Source organism: Sinocyclocheilus rhinocerous, unplaced genomic scaffold (assembly GCF_001515625.1).
Source record: "Sinocyclocheilus rhinocerous isolate Xijiao unplaced genomic scaffold, SAMN03320098_v1.1 scaffold899, whole genome shotgun sequence".
Taxonomy (NCBI): domain Eukaryota; kingdom Metazoa; phylum Chordata; class Actinopteri; order Cypriniformes; family Cyprinidae; genus Sinocyclocheilus; species Sinocyclocheilus rhinocerous.
In genome coordinates, this window is record NW_015653460.1 from 522,874 (window position 1) to 535,542 (window position 12,669).

General features: G+C 38.5%; 1 protein-coding gene across 5 annotated transcripts in view; it reads left to right on the top strand.

The window, feature by feature from the left end:
- Window positions 1–486: 486 nt before the first annotated feature.
- sema3fb (sema domain, immunoglobulin domain (Ig), short basic domain, secreted, (semaphorin) 3Fb) overlaps window positions 487–12,669 on the top strand; it is a 71,946-nt gene continuing 59,763 nt past the window's right edge. For 3 of the 5 annotated variants that reach the window (XM_016521992.1, XM_016521993.1, XM_016521994.1), the window contains exons 1-2: window positions 488–851; window positions 4,182–4,335. In XM_016521992.1, the coding sequence (XP_016377478.1) occupies window positions 4,224–4,335 (112 nt within the window). In that variant the 5' untranslated portion in view covers window positions 488–851; window positions 4,182–4,223. Of the gene's footprint in view, window positions 852–4,181; window positions 4,336–12,669 lie in introns of all 5 variants that reach the window. The other 2 variants (XM_016521990.1, XM_016521991.1) reach the window with 2 other exon arrangements.

Consider the following 12,669-nt stretch of genomic DNA (forward strand, 5'->3'; position numbering starts at 1 on the left):
CACAAACCATGATAACTTGCTCCAAGCCTATTATGATATTACAAATATATTCCTGTCTTTAGGACACAATTTAGCCTTTAGTTAACTCTTGTTTAAATGTTTGCTAGTGTGGTTTTATTGTGTTATTCAACAGCAAATATGCAAAATACCGCATTTTTTTCCTCATCTAAGTGGGTTATGAACTAGACACCATAGCCTACACAATTACAGTATATTGTAAAAAAAAAAAAAAAAACTGCACAAATATTGCGTTCCACACAGGAATTGCACATATGTAAGTTCTAATAAATTCTTACTGAGTTTACTCCACCTAATGAAACATGAACGTAATCGCATTCACAGTGTTCCCCAGAGGTCCGCCTGGCATACACTACACTGCGTTGAAGATTATCACAGCAGCTCGTGCTGAAGGGGGCGGAGCTCCAAGGTAAACTCCCCACCCAATGGGCGTGTCGTATGCAAATGAGCGACAATGCATCCACCTGCCAAGCTGTTTGGACAGCATTTGAGGCGAGCGAATGAGTGCGGGCAGTGGTGCGCTTGTGTTTGGAGATATTCAGACGGACAGCCACGGCGCTGAAGCAGTTCACGGAGTTGTCAGGTGGCTTTACGCTTCTTTAACGCTTCTTAGCTCGATATCAAACGGGATTTTACAAAAACTGTACCAGATCAACACTATAATAGAGGAAAAGCAGTACACCGCGCTCAGGTGTTCAGAGAGATAAAGACTGTACCTCACTATACCTGCAGGACCTGGGGCATACGAACATAAACCAGAACTCGCAGACATTTACTGGATTCACTCTTTAAGTTGAGCTCAAAGTTCCTTCTGGACAGTTTAGAGTAAGCAGGTAAACATTGGATTGCATGCCTTTCCATTTATTAACACTATCTTAGTATTATTTTAATACTAATTTTATTATTATTATTATTGTTGTTGTTGTTGTTGTTGTTATAAGCCACATTAAAACGTTAAGATTTGAAAGATTTTTAAATGCCATTTGTTTTCCAACTCCGTTGGCTTTGCAATGAATCCTTCAAGCTCCTATAATAATTATTTCCCAATATAACATTCAATGTTGGCAGAAATATTTTTCTCTCCATTCTTAAAATGTAATTTCTTGAATTAATGGGTGTAATTGTTGTTTGCTGTATAAGGGTAGTTGGCAACATATCACGATTTTAGTTTAATGACGAAAAGCCTTTTTTGCCTTCACAAGTTAATGGTTATATAATGTCAAATTGATTTTTAAAAGTACAAATATTCCACATACTGTAGTACTTGAGTGTAATATGGTCCTAAACACTGCATGTATGGAATAAGTATATCAGTAAAGTCACACCACAGGACTCAAAAACTGCCATGTTAATGTTGATTAGATAAATCAACATTAACATGGCATTCTCTGAACTTTCATTACCCACAACAGCTCATAATATCCCAGTATGCACACTAAATAACCTTATAATTATTTGTATTATCACTTATTTCTACTCCACTGCGAGACCAAGCTGCTTTACTTCACACAACTCCTTTATTGCTGTTTCCCAGTGTTTTTTCTGTCAAGTTAACCATACACTGAGCTATCCGAGCGCTCCTGTATATATAACAGCACAATAGGCAGTTAAGAGAGTCAAAGTAATTTATTTTCATTGCTCTGCTGGGTGGCAGGAAAAAGAAACAACATACAATGTCTCCAGGGGCCAGAGTGCATGTCTTTACAAAACAAACACTGCAACAATTTCACAAACTAACAATAAACAAACACAATAAATGCAGATATGGGCTGTACATATTGATACTGTAGTGCCAAATGGGATAAGAACTTGTAGAAAGAGCTGCATAAAAAAAGTGAGACCAGTCAACCTGTTGATCAGTCAGAAGACTTTATGAATGTTGACAACTTGCACTTCCAGTAAGGCTAAATTTACAAGCCAAATTCGATTTTGTTGAGTTATGAGTCGCTGAAGAGCCCATTCTATTCATTTTGTTTTATTCATTTGCTTAATTAAATGGGAAGCTATTATTTTAAATTCATCATATTGGAATTTATAGTTAATATGATAATAGAAAGTGAATATGTGTTAATGTAGTAGCTGAGGAATTATTTTATTACAGTTAAAAGTCTTTAAAAGTTGATAAAGTTCCCCTTAAGTGGGAGCTAAGTTTAAAACATTAATAAAAGAATGAGATTTGAATGAAACAGCCTGAATGTTTCTTGCTGTCCCACAATTTTTCACATAATATTTTGACTGTTCTCATAAAAAATGCCCTAAAAGCCATACATTTTAGGGGGGAAGGTATGGATCCATTCTTTCAGTGTATTTGTGAGACTGTATACATAATTGCTTGCCTCCGACTGTGTCTGTGTGTACTTGTGTTCATATAATTGTTGTTTAATTTCACTGGCTTGTGTGAGGTAAAGAGGCAGAGAATTTAGATAAACAGCCGGACAGTTAACAAATTGCCTGCAAATAGCTGAGGTTTAAACAGCTGCTTCCACTCATAAACGCTCTGCGGTCAGGCAGCGCTTTTTTGGACTGATCGTCTTCCGCTAGCACTACTTGTCTGTTTTTTTAGATGTTTGTTCCTTCTTTAAAATACAATGAAAATATATTGTCCATACATTTGTGATCAATTTCAATAGCATGTGGCTTTGGGAACAGTATCATTGATTGAGATATATTCGCACCGATTCAAGTTTTTAGGATTATGTGTCATGCCACCACTGAGCAACATGAGTGCAGCCCCTCTATGGGTGGCAGCCTTGTTCCTGTCCATCTGAAAGAGATGGACTATGTGGCAGCAGTGGGGTTTGTCAACATACTCTCATGGGGAATATCCTTTTGCTGTATGTTTCAAACAAATGTAACCAAACTAGGGCTGCACGATTAATTGAATGCGATTGTCATGCACATTTTGTTAGTAATGCCGGTTCTGTAATCAGCAGTAAATCTTCATCACGTGCTTTCAGATGGAGCAGCATTTACTACACAGAGCCGTAGTTCACTGACAAGTTACGCAAAAAAATTGCAGATTATTTTATTGTGCGATTATGAAATCGAAGAAATCCTTCGCGATAATGACAGCTGTTTGCATAGCTTCTCGGTGAACTACGGCTCTGTGTAGTAAATGCTGCTCCATCTGAAAGCATGTGAAAATACCACATTTAATAACATATTTTTACTCCAAACTCACTTCATAACGTCAGTCGAGTGTTTGAAAGAAATCCTACTGTGAGATGATGTGGCTTCTTTCACAGAATAAGGCACGCAACATATTTCATAGTATTCTAAGCAGTGATAAAGGCATTGCATTATAAATATACTTTATTTTAATGAAAATTATAATAATAATAACTCAGATAAACCATATATTGTCATAATCGTGTGTTTATTAGTCACATTGAATCAATAAAAGCAGTTAAATCTTCTGTTTATCCAGCTACCGCTATAGGCATTTCCTGGATTACATCTTCGGGGCATATTTGGAGTTTCAGCGCGAGAGCGCCCTCTGGCCTTTGGATGGAGATTTACTGCTGATCACAGAACCGTGCTTCACTGAAAGATACGCATGACAATCGGAGCTTCTGTTGAATCGCGATTTCGATTCCATTTCGATTTATCGTGCAGCCCTAAACCAAACCCTTATTTTTTGGTGAATTGTTTACTGCGGAGGGCCCCTTAGCTTCTCTTATTAAAGCAGGGAGCCCAGAGGTAAAACATATGGAACTTTAAAGTATCTTGAATACATATGGGCGAACAAGATTTTGGATATGACGTTGGCTTTTGCTTAGATGTTAAGAGAATGCATTTAGCATGAATTTTCCCTTTTCATTGAATATTTTCCTTCTCAATCTATTGGTCTTGATTTGATGGTATTGCAATAAAAATGTACACAAGTATTTCTTTAAAAATAGTGTGCCATTATAGCTCAAGGTGAGCAGCAGTGAGTTTTGTGAATAAGGCGCAAACAATAATTAACCTAATTTACATAGAAAGGAGGCATGTTTATGCTTTGAAGAATGAAAGTAACTTAATTTGAATACGTCGTGCTTACAGTTTTTGTGCTGAAATACGGCATGCATAAGTGTGCCAAATGTCGAATTCAACAAATTTTTTAACTTTGGAAAGCAGTAAGTGACATCATATTCTTTACAATATGTGTTTTTTCTTCCCAGTGACCTCTGCAGTTGTGTCTTTCTGACTTCAACGGATGCACCATGCTGTTGGACAGTCGATGGTCTGTCCAGGTCCTCCTGGCTCTATCAGTCCTGATTTTGGGTTCGGACAGCGAACCTCAGAATGCCCCTCGGGTCTTCTTGCCCTTCAAAGGTAAGAGAACATTTCTGATTGGCTTTCTCTTGATTCCATTTGTGTGGCCTGTGGTTTTGGGGAGCCGTGTGAACTTTCTGGAATATACGTTTTCTCACGTGCTTCCTTCTGGTTTTCATGACTGAATTTGATGAGTTGATAAATGTTCTAGGTTCGACGGGAAATTCACTGCATAGACTGATTCTCCTGTCTAACCGCACGTCGAATGAGTGAAAACCGTCCGTGCGTTTCTAATGGCTTTCCCGTCAAACGTCTTAGATTTGTCTCATCCAGCTGTGTTCACTTTCATTCGGTGTCGGAGTAATTAAAAACACAAACAAGAGTTGAAGAAACAATCATTTTGAAACTTCAACACAGTTCAGAAAAATTTACAGAAAACCAAACATGCCTTTTCAGTTATTTCAGTAGTGTGTTTTTAAGCACATTTCTGAAATAATCGATAGCAGATGCAAAACGGGAGATGTGAGATGTTAGTGATGAAATGATGGCAGATGAGTCTACTGTTTTAGCACAGGGCCTGAACTCTCTTACAGATTCATGCTTATTCCTACAAATAAAGGAATTTACAGTCTCATTAAATGAAAGGACAAGAATTTGAGTCGATCAGTTCCATTATTATCTGAAGAACAAGTAATGTACACTCTTAAAAATAAAGGTTCTTTACTAGCATCTTTAGTTCCATGATGAACCTTTAACATCCACGAAAGCTTTTCATTCAACAAAAGGTTCTTTACAGTGAAAAAGGGTTCTTTAAAGAACTGTTCACTGAGTCTAAAATGGTTCTTCTATGCTATGGCATCGCTGCAGTAACCACCTTTTTGGAATCCTTTTACTTTTTAACCAAAAGGTCCATAGAGTGAAGCTTATACAGTGAAAAATGGTTCTTGCTGAACCTAATGTGCTGTAAAAACCATTAAAAAAATCTTATTTTTTAAGACTTCAATTGGCCAGGCTGCACCTGGGGGTTTAAAAAACATAAGAGTTAAATTGTCAAGATCAGCTACGCACATCAATATGCCCCAGATCTACACAGCCGGAGATTCATCCTGCGATTAGCTGTTTGAGAGAAGGGACCAAGCAATTCCCCTGTTTGTCAAACGCCAGACCAGAATGCACTGGTAGACTTAATTACAAAAGCCGGGCGGCACAGTTCATTATTCAAGGCTTTTTTCCGCTTTAATCAAGATAGATTTAACGCTCCACTGAGCGTGTTTGTAGATCCAGTCGTTTTTGAAGGATTTCAAATATTGCTTTCTCGGGAATCGCTTTACCTCATGAAGCGGTGCAGTGCTAGAACCCTGTCCCTTTACATTACCCACATTCTTTGATTAACTCCATGATGTCTAAATTGTTCGTTTAACATATTGGGACCAGCAGGATGTAATGTGGTTATGGTTGAAAAGGTCATGAATTTGCCATTTTGTTTGTTCTTCTAGGAAAAAGCTGAATCGTTGCTTACTGGCTTGCCCTGTCAAGCAGGGCGCAGCAGTATTTGGATTCTGCAGTCGCAGAGCTCCCGAGCCAAACTCACATTTAGCGCTTTTAATTGGTTTTGGAGAGCGACTGCAAACCTCATCATAAGACAGCACCTGCCGTCCACACCAAACTGCAGCCCTACTGTTTTCAGGCCCATAACGCCTCACAGCACGCACAGGAATTTGCTAATTATTGTCAAACCCACACTCATTTTAAGACTTATAAACCTCCATTCTTATTTGAGTTCGGTCCATGTGCGTTATATGATCGGTGAAGCGTTTCTCTAAAACTTTCCTTGAATAGCCTAGTTCTCAAAGCTTTGAAGATCTAAAACCCAACCCTTCTGTGTTTAAGTTAGCTGTGTCAATACGTCAACCACTCTTAGATATGTTATCAGTTTTCTATTGTACAGTGCTATTATTATCAGGAACTCCATGACAGAAGTATACCAAGCCAAACTGAACAAGTTGAGGCTCATAAAACTAGAATGTACGACTGTCTAAGATGCCTTAAATCAATTTACTCTGTCAACCCACTTTCAAGGTCAGGAGTTGTGACCCCCACTCGCACAAAAGCAGTTCACTTTTCTAGTAAAGCGGTTCCACCCCACTTGGAGAGTAAATCAAAAACATCTTGATTGTTCTTTGAGCTTTGCAACTTCCTTCCCTTTTGTGATGAACTTCATCAAGGTCGTTTCCCCCCGGGAAAATCTCCCATGATGCCAACGGTGAGGGTTTTTAAACCAGTGGCAGATGTGGTACCTTTTCCATATCAGTTTTAGGAGAAACCCAATCTTGTTTGGTCTGGTGTAGAAATGGATTGTCTTGGTAAATGGAATGACACTGATTCAGTGATGATCAATCAAACCGTTGACTGCATCCAGACGTCATATTTTATGCATTTGAACCAACGGGGGGTTATCGATCACAATCACAGCTCATTTAATGCAAATCGATGCTGCTTGAATGTGTGATTTTAATTATACGACTCGTCCACACCGTTGAAAGGTGACTCAGCATGCACAATTGATTTAGAGCCGTAGGAGTCTGTGTCGCCAGCCTCCCTCCAGGGGGTTCTGACCCCCTTTGACTACACACACACATACGGACACACACACCTCACTAGGTGTTTAGACTAGAGTTGGCTTAACTTGTCCCCCTCATGCTGAACTGATGTCAGGATTGCTGCTTTTCTAAAAGTGTCCGGCACTGATTAGAGTAAATTAACGTGGCTTTGGATAAGTGTAAACGGATGACGCACCTGAAAGTTTTTGTGCTTGGAGGAGAATTCAAAGGCGGCACCTTTGAGCTCGTTGCTGTTGTGATGCAATACTAGAACTTGACTTAAAAGATTTTAATGACATGCAAGTGAAATATGCTGCCTGTTCCGGTTTGGCTCAGGGGAATGTTATTGTGGCCCTCCTTGGATTTGTTTATGCCATGCATAACACTGATTAATTTTAAAGCAGCAAATTTTAAGCCAATCAGGCGTGGAGCTACTTATTTACAGATAGGCCTACAGGAGAGTAATTTGATCATTGTTTTTGTGTACTGTTTTATTTGAATAGGTGATATTTTTGCACTGATGTGAGAACCTTTACATTTAATGCAGTTGCTTGATATTGTGACAAAGGCAGCAATACTTTTGAAAGAACGTATACTTTAGATTGCTTTGTTTTGAAAACCTGGTTTATTTGTACTTGATATCAAAACTGATATTAGATGTATGACTTGGTCCTTGAATTTTGCTTTGACATCAAGCAAATAGTTCTAAAATATTCAGCAGAATTTTTGTCAATGAGTGGCATAGTTTACTATATTCACAAAATACCCATACTTTATACATTTAACATGCAAGGTGACACATTTAGAAGTTAGTTTGAGAAGTAACCATTTTTAAGTGAATCGAACCTTGGAAAGTGGATAAAACCAGGGAGCCTTATACCAGTCTCAGCTTATTTTTACTTATGTGGTTAACCTCTATATGCCAAACTTGTGGCATTCATAGTTGCCCGCAGATATCATTTTAAATTTTTTAAAATAACTGCTGTTGGTTTTAAGGTGTCGGTTTTGGCCAGAGTGGTTGTGAACATTGCACGTCTCATTGACTATTACACCCAATACAGCAATAACAAATACAGCCATAATACGCTATAATTAATGTGCTAAGACCATTACACATGTGTCTGCCAGCACTTATGCGATGAGAACACAACCGCAAATGGACAGGTTATGGGCAAGTGGAAATGGTAATGGGTTGGCAGCAGACCCATATATCTAAGTAGCCTACATAAAATTATGTTTTAGGTCTTTTTCCAGCTAATCTACATGCACATTCTAGAGTATTTTTCTATGTTCTAGCTCTTTTAAATAAAAGATGGCACTTCATTTCTGCAGCTGCCTTATTGAGCGTTCATTTTTATTTGAGTGGACCATGATCTCCCTCTTATAATGTCTCTGATGTCATCCAATCTCTATAAACAGTTCTGTGCTGTCATGTAAAATCAGGTCATTTAAAATGAAGTCAGTCGAGAGTGATTTGTTCTCCAGGCCTCTTAATTATCCGCTTTTATAGGAGGAACACTGGACGTATTGTGTTAGAGCGGGTAATGATCATTCAAACCTGGAATTGCGACCACATGAGGATCTCAAGAGGAGATCTGATAAGGATAAATAGACAGATGGATGATAAGGGGAAAAGAGCCATTTGGAAGAGTCTCTCTTTCTTATTCTCTAGCTCCTTTTTCTTTCTTTCCATATAAGCCATTTCCTCAGAGGCTGTTCGGATTTCAGGAAAACACTCTCTTGCGACACTGGAGGCTCCAATTCGCTTCGAGGGCCTGTGGCATTCGAGACTGTGAGACCGTTAACCCTGTGAGGGTGTTCCTGCCCTCCATGCACAAAATGGGCCAGGTCATAGTCCTGTATTAAAATAGCTGCTCTGGGTAAAGATAAGTAGTGTGGACTTGCCGGCCCCTAAACAGGAAGAGTCCTTTCAATCGCGCAAAGGGCTCTAGCTTGTTGGCAAAAACAACACTTCAAGTTGATCTAATCAATGATTTTTTGTCAGATGGCTGATTTTGCTTCAGAACTGGCTGGCTGATATATAAGTGCTATGTTGTTCATGCACTTAATTTTAAGGAGGGTAAGTTTCCTAAAAAGTGTGTTAATTCACCCTTGTCTTGCAATTTGTGCATGTGCGCATTAAGATGTTTCAGTTGAATTTTTTGAGAAAACATCAGTAGCAAAACTGGCTTTAAAGAGCTTTACTGTCATAGAAATATATATAATATATATATACAATATAACACTCAGCCCTACTCAAAACTACTATCTGCTGCAAATTAACCTAAACAATTTATTTGAGCTGCTTCATACACAGATTAGATTCTGCACAGAACCACTCTAAAACTGTGAATATGACTAACAATTTTGGTCGTTTGACACCATTAACCCATATTTAACTGCCTTATCAGTGTATCTGACTGCACACGCCAGCATGGTTCAGTAATCTGGAGTGATATGATGATGTCTTTTGTGCTCAGCATTTCCACAAACCTCTGCTCTAATCCGTGCAGCTGCATCGTAATGCAGCCTGTTTGCTTCTCATCAGGACATAAGCAGCAGCTGGACCTAAAAAAAACCCCTCACAAACCGGAGCATGCACTGCGAGCGCTCAGAGTGAGGTCAGCGGATTATCGCGCCCTTTCGCACCAGTTTCAGGTCAGCCGGTTCAGCATGAGTGTGTGGATAGAGGGAGAAGCTTCTGAGTGCTGTGATATGATGAATCTCCCAGCCAAAGGCATGAAATCTCTAATAACATTTATATAGTTCTATAATTCATATGGGTTTAGAATATCATGGGGTGAGTAAATGATAATAGAATTTTCATTTTGGGTGGACTTTTCTTTTATGATTCAAGCACGAGTGACTTCAAACCAAACAGCCTGTGAAAGTACTGTCATTCCAACTCCAACAACTTGGAAAAAAAATCTGGCCACAATCTGGTTCCATTCTATTTAAAAAGTGTGACAGAGGGTAATCCAAAGCACGTGAGGGAAAAGCACAAAGGGACCAAAGGTCAGTGAACTATTACTGTGAGAGGAAGACTTGCTGTTTATTGGTACTGGATGTTTCTAGTCACGTCATCCAGTCAGATGTGTCCAACACTGGAGATTTAAATGTGCATCTGCATATCAGAAGTCTCATGGGTGGCCCTCATTTCTCATTTTGGGACATGGATTGTGTGTGTGGGTCTGTTTGTGTGTTCCACGGGATTTACTGCTGGTCTGTCCGCAGATGCTGGAGATTGATGTTTATGTGGACACCTGGTGAAGATGACGGGTCTCTTGTAGTTACACACACATGGACAACTACATGTGGATTATCACTTGATGAAGTGTTTATTCATTTGAGAGGTCAGAAATGTTAGATGACAATATGTTCACTATCAAACACTGCTCTTTGCAACACTTGATTTTGATTGGTCAGTCATGGCATTGTGAGGTAAAACATTTTTGTAAATTGTCCCAGGCAACCAGGTTCCTACACAGCTGTGCTAGTTTAAATGTCTTGCTTTGTTCACACATTATAAAATACTTTAAACATAAACCAATATTTCATATTTGGTTAGTATTTGATATTTCAGTCAGTTTTGTTTATTTGGTTGGTAGCCATGAAATAAGAGGGATTACAGTCAACTGGTCATTATCATAAAATAAACCCCTTCAGCGTGATACAAGTCTTGTTCATTTGGCGATAATGACCATCTGACTGTACATTAGCTCTTATCTATTTTTCTCTCGCATTCTGTCTTGGTTCTCTCCTTATGTCTGTTACTTTCTTTTTCTCTTTCCCCATTCCTTTCTCTTTTCTCTTCTCTCGTCTGATCCGGGGGAATCTCAGTGAGGCCGAATACTCTGAATTCTTGGGGCAGCAGCAGTGCACACTTTTAGCTCTCACAGGAAGAGTGATGTTAGGTTTACCGTGGCCTCCCTTCTGGACTCTCACCTGTGCGCTACTGGGGGTTTTGGGTTTCGCCGTCTGTCAGAGCTCAGCTGTGATTAAAACTGGGATCTTTCCTCAGCAGGAACACTCAGAGATGCCACTCCACACTTCTTTATTTCATTCCATCTGTTGTATTTGCCACACTGGAGAGTGACAGGAAATCACATTCATGTTTTACTTATCCTAGTAACTGAGTGGATTATTTTATTCATTTTAATCATGATATTACCCTGGGAATATCTGTGGGTTTCATAACATCTGTCAAAAAGAAACCAAATCTTTAAAATTAAGAATTAAGGTTTTGCAAGTACAATTAAGCACCCCAGTTCTCCATACTGCAATGAGCAAAATAGTGATCAATTATTTATACAGTAGGTAATTGTAGTATTTATTGTACTGCATTTATCTTAAAAAATTATGAAAATGTATTGATTTTATTAAATTTACTATAAATATATTAGAGTGCCGTTATTTTCATTTTTTTCGACCTAAATATTTTAATTTGTTTACTATATGTGTATTTGTATATACATATATGACTTGATTTTTGGGTGAAAAATGACCTGAGATGTTTTGTAGATTCATCTATAGATGCTTTCAAATAGGAAATCCAGAAAACTTCCGTCCACCAACAATAGCAAATGACCAAATATTGGAAGTGTGAACTCAATGACCTAGAAAACTGACTCAGGCTTGTCTTTATGTACAGTGCCTGTGGCTATGAATCCAGCCATAGATTTAAATGGGGTATATTTAGATCTAATGCTACCATTCTCAGATTAAAGTGTCAGATAGAATGATGGTCTAGTGGGATTAAGAGTGTGTGATTATTACTGACACCTGTTTGTTGCATGGTGAGTGGAATAGCAGTGGAAAATAAGATGAGACTGCACTGTGGGAGGTGAGGTGATTTTAGCAAGCCTTAATTCGGTCTTGACCGGGGGATTGTCTCTCATATCCAGTCTTAGCCAGCATTTGACCAATGTCAGTGAGTTTGAGCGGCTGTGCTCTCATTGGCCAGAATAAAGTGTTAAATTGTGATTAACCAATGTAAACAACATCACTGTGTTTATAATGATTATACCTTGACAATATAAGTTGTAGAGAACTTTTAAAGATTTGTATTAATTCATATGGTTTACAAGTCATTTTAGTGCACAGATGGATTTTTATGCATATTGCAAGGCACAGCATGTGCTGTTATAGTGTCTACAGTTCAGTATCATTCAGAGTTTGGTATATTTTCCCAGAACGTCCTCCTGTGAAGTTTTGGAGAAGCTCTGACCCCTCTGTGGGATGGGGTCAAGAGCATGCTCTATTTAATGAGCTTGGTGTCATTAATCAGCACGCTGTCAGTCATTCACTAGATCTGCTCATCTCACATACTTTCAGATTAAGATTTAGATTCTAGAGATGATCTGGATTCACTTCAGTTTGCTCAGTTATAGTGTGAATGACTAAAATGAAGTCATTCTCATCTGTCACTGGATTAAACCATGTAAAATGAAGAAGCTTGTTGTAAGTTATTCTTAAAATAATGAGTCAATGGGAACTAGAATGACAGTCTTCAATGACCATGTTAGTGAAATAATTGGGTCAAACCAATAGTAAAATTGAATAATTACTATAGAAAGAGGGTAATTTATTAAATGTCACTGTCCAACTCTTAAAACTTGTGATTTTGCTCACATTTTCTAAAAAAAAAAAAATTTTTCTAACCCTCCTGCTTTCTTTAATCTTATCCTTCATCAGTCCTCCACCATTTCAACCAATAGTGAAGAGGACACAAAATTTGTGAAGTGTTGATCTCAGCGTCCGCCCCTGTATCAGGAGCCTTTGATGCCTTCATTGA